We start from the raw sequence: 19,107 nt of genomic DNA on the forward strand, positions 1-19,107 counted from the left end.
GAGGGGCAAGTGCCGCAGGGACCAGGGAAGCATCTCAAGCAGCCACTTCAGTGGAAGGGCCTGCCCTAGTCCCAGCCACCAGCTCCCTTGTGTTTGAAAGAAAGAACACAAGACTTCAGAGTCAGGCTCACTGGGCTTTTGAAGCTGCCTTCCCTCCTGCTGGCTGTGTGGTCTGGGGCAAGTTACTCACCCTCTCTGATCCTTGTTTTCCTCATGGATAATAACAACAAAAAGACAAAGGACTCAGTTTCAAAATGGGCAGCAGCCTTGGATACAGACATTTCTCCGAATAGTGAGTACGCACAGGAAAGGTTGCTCAACATGATGAAATATTAGGGAAATACAAATCAAAGTCACGATGAGACAATGCACACCCATGAGATGACTGGAATCCAAATGCAAAGACAAGTGTTGGTAGAGACGTGGAACACACTGCTGGGGGGACAGGTGAAGTGGCAGGGCCACCACAGAAAAGCTTGGTGCCATCTCAACAAATTAAACCTGGAATAGTCCTATGACCTAGCAATTCCACTCCTAAGTGTCTGTCAGGGAGAACTGAAAACACATCCACAGGAAAACACACATCCGCATGAAAACACACATCTGCATGAAAACAGACATCCACATGAAAACACATCCGCATGAAAACACACATCCGCATGAAAACGCACATCCACAGGAAAACACACATCCGCATGAAAACACACATCCGCATGAAAACACACATCCGCATGAAAACAGACATCCACATGAAAACACATCCGCATGAAAACACACATCCGCATGAAAACGCACATCCGCATGAAAACGCACATCCACAGGAAAACACACATCCGCATGAAAACACACATCCACATGAAAACACACATCCGCATGAAAACACACATCTGCATAAAAACCCACATCCACATGAAAACACATCCGCATGAAAACACACATCCGCATGAAAACATATATCCGCATAACCAAAATGTGGTCCATCCATACAGTGGAATATATTCAGCCTGAGAAGGAATGAAGTTTTTGTTTTGTTTTGAGATGGAGTTTCACTCTTTTTGCCCAGGATGGAGTGCAATGGCACAATCTCAACTCACTGCAACCTCATTTTCCCAGGTTCAAGCGATTCTCCTGCCTCAGCCTCCCCAGCAGCTGGGATTACAGGTGCCTGCCACCACGCTCCACTAATTTTGTAATTTTTTTTAGTACAGAGAGGGTTTCACCATATTGTTCAGGCTGATATTGAACTGCTGACCTCAGGTGATCAGCCCACCTCGACCTCCCAAAGTGCTAGGATTACAGGTGCAAGCCACCATGGCCAGCCAGAAGGAATGAAGTTCTGATTCGAGCTACAGCCCGAATGGAAAAGCTAAGCCAAGGGAAAGAAGCTGAATGCAAGTGTACTGTACGATTCCATTTCTACGCAATGTCCAGAACAGGCAAATCCACTGTGACAGAAGCTGGGCTCGTGTTTGCCAGGGACTAGAAGGAGGGGAATCGGAGTGACTGATTACTGAGTATGACAAGTTAAAATTAAGAGTTTAATTGAGCGAAAACTGATTCACAAATCAGCCGCTTCCAGAACCAGAACAGAGTCTAGGAATTCAGGCCTGCACCGTGGCCAGGTAGCATACGGACAGAAAACGGAAGGGAGGGTCAAGATACCTTGACTGGTTACAGCTCAGCTTTGCCTTATTTGAACAGTTGGCCTCCTGGGACTGGATTCACAGACGCCCGGCTGCTGCGGTTGGCTGAGCCTCACCTATTCGTTACAAAAGCCCCTCCTACTCAGGCTTCCATTAGTCACACACTAAGTCAGGTTGCAATTCATTAGGAAAGATTCAAGTACAGAGGCCTCTTCAGGCTAAATTTCATTTAGCCTGAAAAATAAAAATAGGCTGGGCATGGTGGCTCACACCTGCAGTCCCAGCACTTTGGGAGGCTGAGGTAGGAGGATCCCTTGAGCCCAGGGGTTTGAGAGCAGCTTAGGCAACATAGTAAGACCTCCATCTCTACAAAAATATTTAAAAATTAGTCATGCATGATGGCACATGTCTGTGGTCTTAGCTACTTGGGGAGGCTGAGGCAAGAGGATCACTTGGGCGCAGGAAGCCGAGGCTCCAGTTAGCTATGATGGTGCCACTGCACTATAGCCCAGCTAACAGGGCAAGACACTATTTCCAAATAAATGAATAATAAAATAAGCAATAAAAAGAAAGGCCAGCTGTGATGGCTCATGCCTGTAATCCCAGCACTTCGAGTCCTCCTGATCACCTGAGGTCAGGAGTTTAAGACCAGACTGACCAACATGTTGAAACCCCATCTTTATTAAAAAAGTAGACAGTCATGGTGAGACTGTCCAGGCTGGTCTCGAACTCCTGACCTTGTGATCCACCCACTTCAGCCTCCCAAAGTGCTGGGTTTACAGGTGTGAGCCACAACTCCTAGCCCAGCATTCCTTCTTGATAAGAGAGTCCTGATCTTGAAGTGGTTCTGGCTCATCTATGGAGGCTGTACAGAGACTCTTCCTGTCCTCTGCTTCACATTCTGATGTATAGGGCCCTGATTGTAATATTTAAATGTTAAGTCTCCACCCCAAAGTCAACATGGGATGCACGTAACATACATGCTAGCTTATGACGAATGCACACACGTCTCCATGAATATGCATAGCTCTTCCTATAGCCTGCTGACTGTGTATATTTGGCTAACCTGTTCATCACAGATTCCTTTCCTGGAAATGCCTGCTTCTGGCTCCTGCCAGAGGCTATGCTTCCCAGCCTGCAGGTGGCCAGCCTGCAAACGCAACCCTTCACGAGGAAGAAAGCCCTCTGCTCCCAGTGTGTGGTCCTGGCAATTCTTCAGCTGACACATGCAGCAGTTTCTTCTTGGGGTGATGAGAATGTTCTGGACCTGGATAGTGGGGATGGTTGTATAATGTGAATATGCTGAATGCTACTGAACTGTATACTCTAAAATGGTTAAATTGGTAAAAAGGAAAGAAGAAAAGATGGTAGTCAACGCTCCGTGTTGTGAGGGTGCCCTGAGCACAGTGCCTGGCCCTGGAGAGCGATGATGTCTGTCCCCCTCCCTGGCCTTATATTTGGGGCTGAAAGTTGGCAAAGGAGGGAGGGAATCTGGGGACCCGACTGGAGGAAGGAAGAGGCAGGGGGATGACAGAGTGCAGAAAACCAGCCCTGGTTTTGCATAAATGAATATGCATCATGGCCACCTCCCACTGAGCAGAAAATGCAAACTCAACACCTCCCCACTAGGCTCATTAAGTGCAATCAGGCCTGATTCCCTGAGGAGAGGGATGGCCATCACGGTGGGCTTTGTTACAGCCCTGCCACCCACCCAGCCACCATCTCCCTGCAGCCCCAAGTTCCCCAGCTGCTCACTAGCCTAATCCAGGATCCCAAAGAGTGGGCGACACCAGCCACGGCTTCAGTTACAAGAAGAAGAAGATGGTGCTGGGAGCTGCAGGTTTGAATCTCAGCTCTGTCACAAATCGCTGATCCCAGGCAGCCTCAGCCACTGTGAGCCTCAGTTTCTTTATCTGTGCCATTGAAATATTTCTATTTCTGCCTAGAATTCCAAATGAACTGGCTTAATATTAGCCATTTGCTACCAACTTGCTGAGAGACCTTGGCGGGGGAGTGGGGGTCTGTCCCCTCTCAGGGCCTCAGTTTACCCTGCTAGAAGGAATATGCTGGACAAGCTGCCTCCAGTTCTTGCCAATTCTGGCTCTAAGAAAAGCCTTGTGTGAGATAAACCCAGAGAGCTGCTGTGTACCCCGGGCAGTGTCAGGCGGAAGAGAACACCCCTCTTTCTTTCTCCCAGTGCCCCAGATGGTGACACTCACCTCCCTGCCATGCAGCCTTTGTGGCCAAGGCACACGGACCTGCCAAGTGCCCCAACCAATGTGTGTCATGAGAGCACAGCCCCACCCCTCAACAGCTTGCCAGGGACTTGCCCAGACCTGGGTGACCCCACCCAACCCCACCCCACCTCCAGGCACCACCCCCGCTTCCTTATGCCCTGGCCACATGGAACTCTGGCTGTTTCCAGAATGCACCTCTCTTCAGGCAAGGTTGGCTCCATAATTTTCCAGGCCCAGAGCAAAACCAAAATATGGGGCCCCAGCCAGGAACAGAGAGGTTGGCCTCCTTCCCGCAGGTCCCACCACCTCAGCCCATGGAGGACTGGCCACCCCAAGCAATGGCCACCCAAGAAGCGACCTGGCTGCCAACCTGGACAGAAGGAGGGGATGGAGAGGCCAGGCAGGACCTGGGGCCCCAGCAGGAGGAGAATAGGCAGCTGAGAACCTGTCCCGGGAGCTGGGAAGGGGACAGAGGAGGCACAGCCCATGAGCCCAGGCTGCAAGCCCCAGGGCACTATCCATGGTCCCAGCAACTCCACTTACAGAACACCAAGTTCTTACAGGACTTCAACATAAGATGACAAAGAATCTCAAGACGGTGACCGCAGAGCATCCACCCCAGTGGGCCCTTTTAGTCCGGGCCCTGTGTGACCACCTGGTTACAGGCTGTGAAACTGGCCATGTTTTCAGGCCGCTGCCTGCCCTGTACCCTCAGCCGGGGAAGCCCTCAGCCCCCTGCCCAGGCTCACATCCCTTCCTCTCCCAATCTGCACGGCCCGCCCTGGCTCGGCAGAAGGCCAGCTTGTGCAGGGAGCTGGGGTGGGGGTGGTGGGTGTGGGCTTGGGCCAGAAGGGCCCTTCCTGCCTGCCTCTGAACAGGGACTTCCAGGGCCTGTGCTCAGGCCCAGGCAAAGTGGGACAGTTGAAGGTGGCTGCCTGAGCCAGTGAGGGCCCTGCCACAGAATCTTCAGGGTCCCTGCAGACCCAGGCAAGGTCTCATGAGTCATCAGAGAACGTTCCTCCACTCGACCCAAACTGCCTACAGCCTCAGTCACCAGATTTGACCCCGGCGTCTGAGAGCCACTGTGTTCTGACAGCCAGAGAGACTCAGGAACAGACGTGGTCCCCGAAACCCAACCTGTCACCCATCCTTACTTCATTACCTGCCATCACCAGGGTGCAGAGCAGACCAGAGCTGGCCTGTTTATGTCTCCACAGGCAGATGGCTTGGCTGGGGCCCACAGGGACAGGGAAGGGGGCAGCTGGAGGATGAGGGGCTGCTGGGCAAGAGGCCTGAGCTCCTGGCAGCCTCTCTGGCAGCCAAAGCAGAGTCCTAGTCAGCCAGCAAAGGCTCACAGTCAAGGAAGCAACACAGGAACTCCCATGCCAGGCTCTGGGCAGGGCCAGGGATTAACCCAGGGATTTCACACACAGCAAAGAACCTCAGACTGGTCTCTTCCCTGCAGCCCTGGCCTCCCTCTCCTCTAGGCACCACCTGAGCTGCCCACAGAAGCAGCCAGGCTGGGAGCCAGGAGGGGGTTCATAATCAGTGGGCGCACACCATGACCAGGCTGCGTGGGCCCCACGGACTGTACCACCTATTAGCCTCCAGACAACCCTGTGAGGTGGGTGCCAACACCCCCAGTTTGCAGATGAGAAAACTGAGGATTCCTGAAGCTCGGTCCTGTACCCCCATGAAAGTGCTGGAAAGCCGCTGGGCTGGGGGTCACATGCCGCTCCACCGACTCCAGAGTCCTACCCCACCCCCCGTCCCTCTTCCCTGGCACAATCCTCCCAGAGTGAAAGTTGGTGAAGCTGAGAGGGTCCGTGTCTCTCTGCCCACTAGACCCTGAGCCCTAGGTCTGCTTTGCCCACTACTGTGGCCCCAGCCACTGACCCAGAGCTGGTACACAGCAGGCGCTCAATAAATGAATGTGGAACGAAGAACAATGGGTGAGGACCCCTCATGTCTCTGTCAGGACCCTGCTTGAGAAGGTCTCCCACGACAACGATTCCCCAAGGATGAAAATAGCCGGGAGGGTGGGAGGGGTCGGCAGCGAACGGGAAGAGAGGCTTGAGCACGAGAGTGACAGAGCCCGCTGTTCCCACCCTGAGGTCACACTCGGTGCTGCCGAAGGAGCAGGCTGAGTCCCAGAGAATCATTCAGCACAGTGTGTGTCTTGGGGACACAGACTCATAAACCACAAGTCAGCACACCTGCTTTGCAGGAACCCCAGGAAAGCAACAAGAGTGGGTAACGTTTCTTGAGGGTTCACTCTGGGCCAGGGGGTGCCCTGACCACCTACCATGGAATATGGTGTTGTAAGCCAGGGTCCCGGGTTTGCGGTTTTCGGGCACACACAGTGAAAAAGCACCCACTTGTAACTGCGTCTTGAGTTCTCCTTGTTTCAGAATAGTTCCAAGCCCATCCTAAAACCCCACCCGGGGAGAAGTTTGTCCGCCATTGCCTGGGATGTGTGTAGAAGCGTGATCTGCCACCATGCCTGCACTGACCTTACCGTGACATGAGATGGCTCAGCCCAGCAGCCTCGCAAAACCCCGGGCTCCCGTCCACCCGGGAGGGGCTGCTTTGGGGAGCACTCCTGATGTCCTCCTTACTTGCTGCAAGTCCTACAATCCCCTCGTTAAGCGCTCCTTGGCTGTGGTCACTGGACTGTCACCCGCCATGCAACTGAAACTGCCCGAGGTGCAGGTAACAATGTGACAGCAGGGTGTGACTCTGAGCCGGACTGCTGGGCTGGGGTCCCGGCCCCCCAGTAGCAGGCTGCGCTTTTGGAGAAACAACTTCTCTCAGCCTCAGATTCCTCTTCTGCCAAACGGGCACTGCCCCATTCCCCACCTCCTGGGCAACTGTGAGATTTGTATCCCTGAACATGCAAACCCTCAGAAAAGCACCCGCAACCACTGCAAACTGCCCTCCCAACTAAACCTCAGGGCAAAACGCGAGGCGGCTCCAGCCATCTGGCCCTTTCTGCAGGTGCATAGGGTGGTTCTCAACCAGGCTGCTGTGTGCCTCTTGCAGCGATGCCCGAAATGTTGACCAACAGGGACGGGGGGGGGGGGGGACACATTCCTGCTTCTTAAGTGCAGCTGAGCGTCACTGTGCTCTGAGGTCACAAAATGGGTGTAGAGGGGGAGGAGTCTGCTCTGAGTGACAGGGACCACGGAGCAGCTCGGCACCCCCAGGAAAGATCACCCCTCCCAGGGTGGGAGCTATGCCTGGTGGCACCAAAGGCAGTGAGGGCAGGTGGGTTTCCAGTCAAACAGCGCTCCCCCGACCAGGGAGGCTTCCGCCCTGAGACAGCCGGCGCCTCTCTCGGGGGCAATAGCCTTTGAGGTCTCTCAGTCCCTCGAGGGGCCCCCACCAAGTCTCATGTTCTGAGGGTGCAGGTAGGGCCGCCAGCAGATGGCAGTGAGGAGGGGCTGAGGCAGGCTGCAGGACCCAGGGGGGGCTGCACAGCCTCACAGAGGCAAGGACGTCAGAGCCAACCCAGGACAGCAAAGGCCATCTGCCCAGAGTAAAAGGCCAAGCCGCAGGAAGACCAGCGAGGACACCCAAACGACAAGCAAGGGCATCTGGGAGAGGGCAGCTGACACACACCTACAACCGCCGAGAAGCAGACAGCCGTGGTCATCCGAGAAAGCCCCTCCAAGGGACGTGACGGTGCAAAGCGGGAATGAGCAGTCATGTCTGGGTTTCTTTCCCTTTTTCCTTTTCTTTTTGGTTAACATTTATTGAGCACCTAAGTGTCCATGTTTCATAACTTTCACTGAAGATCCTACAGGCTGTTTGCTGAGCAGGTGCTCTGTGAACCCCGACTCTTCCTCAGTGGCTATTATTGTCATCATTATTAGGGGGTGAAATTACAGTTGCAACGTACGTCTGCTAAAGGTAAAGCCCAGATTCTCCCCACCTCATCACTCAGGGCCCCCAGTGCTCACCAAAGAAGGCTAATGAGTCAGCTGTGGTTAAAATGGGGCAAGTGAAGAGGCTTGGGCAGCAGAGCCGGTGGCCCAGGTCTGCAGCAGGTGCACCTGGAGGACACCGGATGCCCCGCCCTGCGCTTATTAACACGGGTCTTCTCAGCTCTCATCCCCCGAGGCTGCACGTGATAGAACTCACTAAGCATGGATTCCATTTTCTGGAGTGTAAGTTATTTTTTGAGGGTCCTGTGCTTTGTAAAGAGCAGATGGTTGGCCCTGTGACACTGGCAGGGTTTAGCCGTCAAGGGCTGTGTCGCCAAGTCACCCTCTCCCCCATCACCATGGGTTCCCTCCAATAACACCAACTTGTCCTCCCTAGCCCTAACACATACTTTATAGATGGCCTGGCCGTGGCAAGTGCAATCTACGGTCCTCACGACTGCCCTGGTTACGATCATCATCCCCAGTCCATAGAAGAGGCCATGAAGGCTCAGAGAGGGTGAGTGTTTTGTCCAGGGCTGCCCAGCAGAGTCAGAGCTGGAGAGGAAGCCATGTTTCCTGATGCCCAGGCCAGGGCTCTCACAGTGTTGAGCAGCCTCGACCTTGCCAGGAAATAATTCCTGCCCATCCCAGACCAGCCTGGGGACTTTGGGGTCCTAGTCTTCCGTTCCAAACGCAGAAACAAAGGGGCCGAAGTTACGGGCAGCAGCATCTCCAGAATCCAGCAGTCTGGGGAAGTGCCAGCTCATTCCACTATAAAAGAGGGATCTTCCTTCTCTTAAATGCACACTGCACTCTGTTTCCAAAAGGCAAAATAAAGACATTTCCCAGAAGCATTGAAAACAAGGAAGAGAAATGCCCAAGGACCACAATGTCCAGCCCCTGGCTTAGAAAATGAAGCAGTGCCTGGAGGTGCCTATTCTTCCCAAATTAACCCAGCAGCCGCCATCTGCATCACTGCGGCTGCCTCCTCCGCTGCCACCCCCATCACACATGTGGACCCCGGCCCCTGTTCCTCACATTGCCAGCCAACATTCTAAGTCAAGGCCCAAGGCAGCAGCACTAGGGCGCCAGGTGTCTGTGCCCTAGCTGCACGGGAGGCTGGGGATGCGTTGCACCACTGTCTGCTCTATTCATAGAGTGGGAGGTGAGCTCAACACAGCTTTGCACTTTACAGTTTGCACAGCACAGTGAAGCCCACACTGTGCCTTCAGAGGTTTATGGAGGCAGGGGGAAGCAGGAGGCTGAGAGACAGTTCTGGTCATAAGTTAATGACACAGAATTCAGAAAGGCTGGACTTGCAAACGTGACTTCAGAAAGCTTCCTATTTCTAAAAGGTGGATGCTATTGAAGAATTCACAATCGTCACAGGCTGTAAATGAAAGTAATCATAAGCACACATACCCATGACCCAGAAGAGAACGTGGCAGGATTAAAAACAAACAGCCCATGTCATAGGAGTGGGTCCCAGCCAAACCCTCTTAGGGCCCTGAGCAGAAGCTTTGAACAGGATTCTAAATCGCAGGCCTCCCAGACTCCCTCAAACAAGGCTGCAAAACGAAATAGCAAAGGTCTTTCTCCAGCAGAGAAGGCAGTCCCCTCTGTCACTCCTCACAAAGACCTGACCTCCGGCCCCAAACAAAAGCTGCTGGCACAGGCAGAACAACTGTGGGGTGTCGGGCCCAGAACCCATGGCTCTGACACCAGCCATCCAGGGTCCGCACCCCACGGTCGGCTCTGGGCCTAAAGACACATACTGATTTATATCGTTAGGGCCCAAGACTCACGGCTGCGTAAGGCTGCCTGGGGACCGTGAGTCTGCAGTTGACATTGACGTCCAAATGCAGGACTGCAGACGTTAGGACTGTCCCTTAAATAAGACTAGAAGCCCAGATGGCAGCACATGGTGTGTAACTGAGCTCACCTGGAAACTCTAATGTCCAACCCAGGACATTGGTGCAGTCACTGGGGATGTGCCTGCAGGCCCGTCCACCTGGGTGGTCATTACAAAGCAGGCTGCTTGGTGAAAAAGTGTGTGTGAACACGCCCCCAGCACACACATACATCAACATACACCAACACGCACACATACCACAACACATGCACACACACACATCAACATACACCAACACACACACATACCCCAACACATGCACACACACATCAACATACACCAACATGCACACATACCCCAGCACATGCACGCACACACACACGACATACACCAACACACACATATACCCCAACACATGCACACACACACATCAACATACACCAACATGCACACATACCCCAACACATGCACACGCACACACGCACACATCAACATACACCAACACACACACATACCCCAACACATGCATGCACACACACATCAACATGCACCAACACGCACACATACACCAACACATGCACGCATGCACACACACACCAACATACACCAACACACACACATACCCCTACACATGCACGCACACACACACAACATACACCAACACACACACATACCCCAACACATGCACGCATATGCACACACATCAATATACACCAACACACACACATACGCCAATACATGCATGCACACACACATCAACATACACCAACACACACACATACCCCAACACATGCACGCACACACACACATCAACATACACCAACACATACACATACCCTAACACACGCACACACACACACCAATAAGCACACCATACCACAACACACACACCCCAACACACATACCCCAAACACACCACACGCCCCAACACATATACCCCAACACACACACATACCAACACACATACTCCAAACACACACACACCCCCAACACACACACAAGCACACAGCAACACACACATACATTAACATACACCAACAGACACACATACCCCAACACACGCACACACACACACATCCCCAACACATACACAAGCACACAGCAACACACACACACCCCCAACACACACAAGAACACAGCAACACACACACACCAACACACATACCCCAAACACACACCTCCAACACACACAAGCACACACACCAACAAACATGCATCAACATACACCAACACATACACACACCTCAACACACACACCAATAAGCACATCACACAGCAACACACACACCAACACACATACCCCAAATACACACACCCCCAACACACACACATCAACAAGCACACAGCAACACACACATACATTAACATACACCAACACGTACACATACCCCAACATACATGCACACATCAATAAGCACGTCACACAGCAACACACACATACCCCAACACACATACCCCAAACACACACACAAGCATGCAGCAATACACACACCCCAACACACACACACCAATAAACACAACACACACCCAACACACACACTAATACACCAACATACACACACAACATACACACAAGCACACAGCAACACACGCATGCCCCAACACATATACCCAAAGACACATACCTCAATACACACACCCCAAACACACACACACCAACACAAAGACCAACACACATACATACACAACATACACACTCCAACACACACATGCACATCAACCATTCCACACACAAACCAACACATACACATATCAACATACACCAACACACACACCCTAACACATACTCCAACACACACTCCAACACATACAACACACATGCATCAACAAACACGTCAACACATATGACTAACACATATCAACACATACATATCAACACACACACCCCCAAACAGACACGCACCCCCTAACATGCACAGCCCGTACACTCCCTCGGGCACTTCCTGCACCCTGTACTTCACGGTACCGGCCCCATCTCCCATGGCTGCCCAGGTGGATTTCTCACAGCACTGGCACCCCGTTGAGATCTAGTTACTGACTGACTCTGTCTGTCTGGGTCTGCTGCTCAGTGTGACCCAGGAGAGTCCTTGTCCGCTTGCCCACTGCTGTGACCCCAGGGGCTGGCCCAGTGTTGGCCACAGCGGGCCCTCAACACTGTTAGTCCAGCGAGTAAACGACACTCCTGGCCCCTGCCTCGGCTTCCTGACAAAGTGACCCTGCCCACAGTCCACAAGGAGGTGGCGTATGAGAGGACCCCCACCTGTTGGCCCCAGAGAGAGGGGTGGCGATGGGGGCTCACGGGGTGGGGCCAGGGCCCAAGCGGCAGGAGCCAGGGTTGGGGGCACAGAGGCCAAAGCAAGGGAGGGGCCGGATCCCAGCACAGTGGGGTCGGCTGCCTGGTGTGAGGCTGGCGCTGTGTTGAGCGCCTGTGACCCACAGCCCACGACCCCGAGCTCACCGGCGCTGCTGCCCGGCTGTCAGATCGGGCTTCTTACCGGAAACTTCCATCAGCTGAGGTGGCCTCAACGTGTCCGCCTCACGCATCCTGAGAGAGGTGACTAACACAGGTCATTTCAAAAAAGGTCTTCTTTCTATTTTACTTCTATAATCAGAAAGAAAAACTAAAGTTGAGTAATAAAAGAGCCTTGGTGCATGCACGCCACCACGCATCACATGCAACGCGCACCGCCACCCATGGCCACCCTGGCCGCCCGGCGCAGCTCTCACCAGCGCTGGGCCGGGGTTGGATACACCTCCCTCCTCCCAGCTGCGGGAGCCGCCTGAGCCTCAGCTTCCAAATCTGTGAAATGGGGACAACATACCAGCTGCTCCTCAGGCTATGCTGTCCCCAAATGGGGTGACCCCTCCCCATCCCCCTCTGTCATTTGTCTTCAAACTTTACCCCCCCACAACTATTTCCCCACAGCCTACGAAATCCCTCACTAGGGACTCCAGGTCCCCCCCAGCTTAAAAACATAGAAATGGAAACCTCTCCCAACCCCTTACAGGCCCACAGCGCATTCAGGCATAGGGACAGCTTTTCCTGGCCGACTTCTGAGCCTGCAGATGAGAGCACATGGTCACTGAGGTCCCACTGTGGCCCAGGTGAACTATTGCCACCTCCAGGAAGCCTTCCCTGATGCCTTGTGACAGGGACAACACCCCACGCTGCAGTGCACTGACCTAAAACTTACCTTGAGATTCCTTGACTGCCTTTATTGCAAGGTTAGCCCCATACCGCCCCTACCCAGACAGCTTCTTTCCAGCTCCTTCCACAGCATCTGACTGTCATCTTTTCCCCACCTCACTCTGTGTAGCTTGAGGAAGAGATGAGGGTTCGGTAAATTATCAACAGACACTGAAGGGGAGCTTCTTAGCCTCAAGGTGAAGGGTATGAACTGTACTGTCTGGGATTATGACAGAAGCATCACTGTTTCAGGGGCACACATAATTTTATGGGTAACTTTAAAGAAGGTAAGATGTTTGGAGATGATCCTGAGCTGAACAGATTTCAACTACTAGCATTAGCATGCACAGCGCGCTTTCCTCGCTATGTAAAGAACTCCTACAAATAAACAAGAAGGCGAAGATGAAAAGCTCAGTAGCAAAGTGAGAAAAAGAAACTCACAACCCACACATGAAGAAAGAAAACGAAACAATTCTTTAATTCACATAAGAAGAAAGGCAAATGAAAAAAGATGTGTCCACTCTTATCATTTTAAAAGAATGTGAATTAAACCAGAAATGTCGCGTTTTTTCAAATTTGGCAGTGCCCATAAAAAGGTCCTGTGGCCTGTACCCCAGCAGGAGTGTTATCAGTGATGAAAGCCCCTCCTGTGTAGGGTAGAGAAGAGGGCATCTCTGCAGGGGGCAATTTGACAACTCGAGGCTTCTCAATGCACAGGCTCCCTGTCTTCTAGGGATTTGGGTGCAAATCTTGCTCTGGTGTCAAGAACAATCATTTCCGGTGTTGTTTGTAATGGTAAGTATTGGTAAAGGGCGTAACTGGACATCAGCATGGACCTGAGGACGTGGCCATCTATCAGTGGATGCTACGTAACCGTTTAACAGGATGAGGTGTTTCTATGTGTGTGTGCCAATATGGAAAGATATCAGGTCAGGTGCAGTGGCTCATACCGGTAATCCCTGCAGTTTGGGAGGCTGAGGTGGGCAGATCACCTGAGGTCAGGAGTTCAAGACCAGCCTGACCAACATGGTGAAACCTCATCTCTACAAAAAATACAAAAATTAGCTGGGCGTGATGGTGGGCACCTGTAATCCCAGCTACTTGAGAGGCTGAGGCAGGAGAAATGCTTGCACACTGGAGGCAGAGGTCACAATGAGCCGAGATTGCACCACTGCACTCCAGCCTGGGCAACAGAGTGAGACTCTGTCTCCAAAAAGAAAAAAAAAGAAGAAGAAGAAGAAGAAGGAGAAGGAGAAGAAGAAAGATACCAAAGGGAAAAAAATCATGGTGTAGAATGGCATGGAGGTCTAAAATCAAAGGACACACACATAAATGCTCATCGGTGCAGAGAGATGTCCAGAGGATACACAGGTGATTACATGGCAAATGGCTCTGGGTTGAAGGGAAGGGAGAGTGTAGCTTTCACTTCACCTCCTCTGTACGGTTCGGCCATTAATTTTCTGACACACCATCTAAAACGTTTTTTAGTGGCATGGCAATTTACAGATTAACCCTTTCTGTAAATATTATTCAGCCTGAAAAAAGAATATAATTCAGACACATGTCACAATGTAGATGAACCTTGAAGATTTTATACACCAGTCACAAAAGGACAAACGCTGTGTGATTCCACTTATATGAAGCCCTGGAGGAGTGAAATTTGTAGAGACAGGAAGTGAGGTAGGGGTTACCAGGCCTGGGGTTATGGAGAGCTGGTGTACATGGGTACAAAGAAAGAGCTCTGGTGATGGGTCGTGGCAACGGTTGCATGACAAAGGGAATGTACCGGATGCCGCTGAGTTCGACACTTAAAATGCTTAAAATGATTACTTTTGTGTTATGTAATATTACCACATTAAAATCAATCCCCAAAAAAAGTTTTGCATTCATCATTCCATTTAACCTTCCCGAGAGCCCACGGAGGCAGCCAGCCCTATCTCAGGTCCCAAAGCTGGGACATCAGATTTGGGACTCAAACCCAGATTCCCCTCTTCCTGGCTCTTTACCCCACTCCACGGCTGCTTCCTTGGGATAGAGATATCAGCATGGAGAGGTGCCCACCGCCCATCTGCCAACTTCCACCGACACACAGGTGCATTGAGCCAAGTTCATCGCCCCCAGCAACACGAGCGTTTCAGAGCAGAATGGAAACATACAAGGATGATTTCACAATCCGTGTTAAGATGGCGCTAAACATACGCAATGAGGGGAGGGAATAAGGTCCCCTGCTATTTTCGCTAAGCAAAGAAAAATGAGATGAGGTCATGTCATCTTCCAAACACCAATAATGCGGCGAATGAAACTGTAAAACACAAGCTCAAGTCCTCCCCCACGGCAGCAGATGCTCCCTTGGCTGAAGGGGCTCAGGGTTCGGTCTTGGAGCGGTGGCACCACCCAGACCATGTGCTACATTCACGAAAGAGCTGGCCGCAAATTCAGTCTGTCCCTCTAACTTGTTCTCTTTACAAAACCAGCAGAGAGGAGCTGGCCGCTCTCCCGCACCGCCACGAAATGTCCTCCCTGCCCTGCTGCTTGAGCTCCTCTCGGGCGGGGACCTTGTCAGTGTGTCACTGCCATTTCCCAGTACCAGCTCGGAGCAGGTGCTTGACAAATACTGAGCTCGTTACACAGTGAGTGATTTATTATACAGCTCAAACCTGCTTCTGACTTTCCACTGGGAAGGGCTAGATCACTCCCCCCAAAACCCACAGGCTGCAATCTTCGCCCCTAGAACCTCAGGATGTGACCTTATTTGGAAATAGAATTGTTGGAGATTAAACGTGTTGAGATGGGGTCATTAGGTGGAGTCCCTAATCCAATATGCCTGATGTCCTTACCAAAAAAGGGGGTGAAATTTGAACACACAGATACTCACACACAGGGAGGGCGCCATGTGAGGATGGAGCTGGAGGTCGGGATGAGGTTTCCACAAGCCAGGGAGAAGCAATGGCTGCTGCAAAGCACCAGAAGCCAGGGGAGGGGGCTGGGACAGATCCCCCATAGCCCTCAGAGGGCACCAGCCCTGCCCACACTGTGGCCTTGGACTTCTGCCTTCCAGAACTGAGGGACCATTCCTGTTGGCTGAAACCAGCCAGTCTCTGGATTTGCTGCGGCGGCCACAGGTGACTCACACATGTACCGTGTGTTGTGCTTCACCAGCCTCTCTCCCAAGCCTAGTGTAACCTTCCAGACTGTTTCACTTTATAATATGCTGTAACATCACGGAGGATGATTCCTGCCACCGCTTTTCTTCTCTCCTTTAAAACAAAATTTAAAATATACCATTCTGAAAGGTCTTCTCAAGCCCAGGATACAGAAGCACCCACTGACCGGGCAGTGGTCAGGGTGACAAGTGCGTGGGGAAATGGTAGAACCAGATCTGGGGTTTGCTGAGTGTCCCTGAAGCCGGACACTGCACTAGGCGTCCGTGATGACACTTACTTAGTGCTCACCACAACCTACAGGCGATGCAGGGGGCTCCCCATTTGACAAGTGAGGCCACTGAGGCACAGAGACCAGATCTCCCCAAGGGTGCACAGCTGCATAGGTAGAGGGGTCTGGGTCCTAAACACCGCGCCACCCTGTTCCACTGGGGAAGCTGGAAACTGGCCATATGGCCACCTGCCCCAGGACTGTGGGGCCCCTGCAGATAGCCCTGCCCTGCCCTGTTGCCCAGCTCTGATGACACCAAGCTTCTCACTTTAAAGCACATGCACTCTCTAATCACTGCTTTACTGCCATACGCTGTACACCACACACTTTACCTTTTCAAAGTGTACAACACAGTTGTCTTAGTATGTTCACAGAGCTGTGCAGCCCTCACCAGGATCTACTTTTAAAACCTTTCCTCACCCAAGAAGAAACTGAATGTTCATTAGTGGCCATTCCCCAAACCCCTAGCCCCTGGCGGCCACTGATCTGCTTTTTGTCTCTATGAATTTTCTGATTATGAGCATTTCCTATAAACAGAATCACACACTGTGTGGCCTTTGGCGTCTGGCTTCTTTCACTTAACACGATGTGGTCAAGGTCCGTCGGTGTTGTGGTGTGTGTCGGGATCTCTTCCCTTTTCCAGGCTGAATAATAATCCACTGCATGGATAGGACACATTTTGTTTACCCAACCATCCAATGATGGACATTTGGGTGGTTTTCATTTTTGGCTACTATGAATAGTGCCACTATGAGCATTCATGGGCACATTTTTGTATGGATAAATGTCCTCAACTCTCTTGGGTAAATACCGAAGAGAAGAACTGCTGGGTCATGAGATAAACCTATATTTAACCTTTTGAGGAACTGAGACTACTTTCCAAAGTGGCCAGAGCATTTCACATTCCCACCACGGTGCATGAGGGCTCCACACACACGGTTTCTGAGTGAAGATGGATGTGCTCATGTTGGCCTTTCGAAGTGTGTCAGGGAGAGACTGACAGGGATGCATGGGAAGGAAGCAAACATCTCCATTTGGGCTTCCTGGCCTCTATCAGTTAGGAACTGTGTTAGGACACTAGGAAGAAATGCAGGGTTTGTTTTTCTCCTTTATAAAATAAAGCCAGAAGCCAGCAATCCAGCACGGAAACAGAGCTCTGTGTCGTGGGTAAGGCTCCAGGTCCCTTCTGCCTATCTACTCCTCCATCCTTAGCATACAGCATCCTGAAATCACTTCATGCTTACCAAATGGCTACCACTGCTCCAGCCATCTCATTCCAGACCAAAAAAAAAAAAAAAACAAGGGAAAGGGCAGCTGCCGGCTGACTCATTCTCTGTGGAAGATCTTTCCCAAGCTTATGTCCCATTGGTTAGAACTGGGTCCCATGACCACCTCTGCTGAATTAGGAACGTGGGAATATGACAGGCACACAGCCCCTTGATTTAATCAGGGTTGTTACCCAGAAATCTAGGAAGACTGGATATTGGGAAGGCAAGCAGCACTATCCTAGGCTCCATTCTCCAGAACAGCCGCTACCTGAGGGTTGCAGCATTTGCGTTACTGGAATGCAGGTCCAGATTAATTAATTAATATCTGTTTCTCTCTGCCTACTGTCTATCACATAGGTTCCCTGTCACACAGGAGCGCTGGAGTGGAGGCAGACAGAGTGGTCAGATCCTCAAAAACCCTGCCCTGGCCAGACCAGACCCTCACAGACAAGCATGAGTCATCTTCTTTCTATTTTTTTTTTAGATAGTCTCACTCTGTCACCCAGGCTGGAGTAGAGTGTATGATTTTGGCTCATTGCAACCTCTGCCTCCCAGGTCAAGCAATTCTCATGTCTCAGCCTCCTGAGTAGCTGGGATTATAGGCGCCCACCACCACACCCAGCTAATTTTTGTATTTTTGGTAGAGTCGGCCAGGCTGATCTCAACCTCCTGACCTCAAGGAATCTGCCCACCTTAGCCTCCCAAAGGGCTGGGATTACAGGCGTGCACCACTGTGCCCAGCCATGTGAGTGGTTTTCTAACTTCAAAAACAGGGAGGAGGGGAACCAAGAGGAATCCCTGAAAAGGCAGTAAACTGCTGATTCCCTGGCCACATGGCTTCTGTCATCTAACAAATATTTCTCAAAGACCTAGCATGTGCTTTAAGAGATTCATGACAAATTGTTCACAGTCCCTGTCCTTTATCCAGGAGCTGAATGAAATGCACTTGTGATCATGATAAAAGACAACATTGCCCTCCAAAAGGGACAGTGACGTTCTACGGGACTTTGGGACAGTGAGCTCACTTCCAGCCACCATGTGAACAAACTGAAGCCCAGAGAGGTGCTGTGACTGTCCCCAGTCACCCAGCAGCAACCCCTGGAGACCTGTGCTGAACAAGGCACGCCACGGACAGAGGCCACGCTGGGGACAGAAGCCAGTCCTATGCCTAGTGGATGCTTCCCCCAAACTCCACAAGCATCTTCGAAAAGATGAATAAACAAACCTCCAGCAACATTAACTAAGGAAGAATGAATTTGACAGGACAGAACACATTACAGAGATTCAAAAGATAATGTGAGAATGGCTGGGTATGGTGGCCCACACCTGTATGCCAGCACTTTGGGAGGCCGAGGTGGGGGAATCACCTGAGGTCAGGGGTTCAAGACAAGCCTAGCCAACATGGGGAAACCCTGTCTCTACTAAAACTACAAAAATTGGCCAGGCATGGTGGCAGGAGCCTGTAATTCCAGCTACTTGGGAGTCTGAGGCAGGAGAATTGCTTGAACCCAGGAGGCTGAGGTTGCAGTGAGCCAAGATCGTACCACTGAACTACACAAGAG

The 19,107-nt window shown here is 51.6% G+C and overlaps 1 protein-coding gene across 12 annotated transcripts in view; it reads right to left on the reverse strand.

Annotated features, from left to right (window-relative positions):
* The window catches only part of PPP2R2C (protein phosphatase 2 regulatory subunit Bgamma), a 249,909-nt gene that overhangs the window by 206,505 nt on the left and 24,297 nt on the right, over nt 1–19,107 (reverse strand). For 4 of the 12 annotated variants that reach the window (XM_017970687.4, XM_078367555.1, XM_054253503.2 and 1 more), the window contains one exon: nt 12,154–12,260. The exons of 6 other annotated variants lie outside the window; for them this stretch is intronic. In XM_017970687.4, the coding sequence (XP_017826176.1) occupies nt 12,154–12,202 (49 nt within the window). In that variant the 5' untranslated portion in view covers nt 12,203–12,260. Of the gene's footprint in view, nt 1–12,116; nt 12,261–15,720; nt 15,929–19,107 lie in introns of those variants that run through there. 2 more of the 12 variants (XM_078367557.1, XM_078367560.1) reach the window with 2 other exon arrangements.

Source organism: Callithrix jacchus, chromosome 3 (genome assembly GCF_049354715.1).
Source record: "Callithrix jacchus isolate 240 chromosome 3, calJac240_pri, whole genome shotgun sequence".
NCBI classification, from domain to species: Eukaryota; Metazoa; Chordata; class Mammalia; order Primates; family Cebidae; genus Callithrix; species Callithrix jacchus.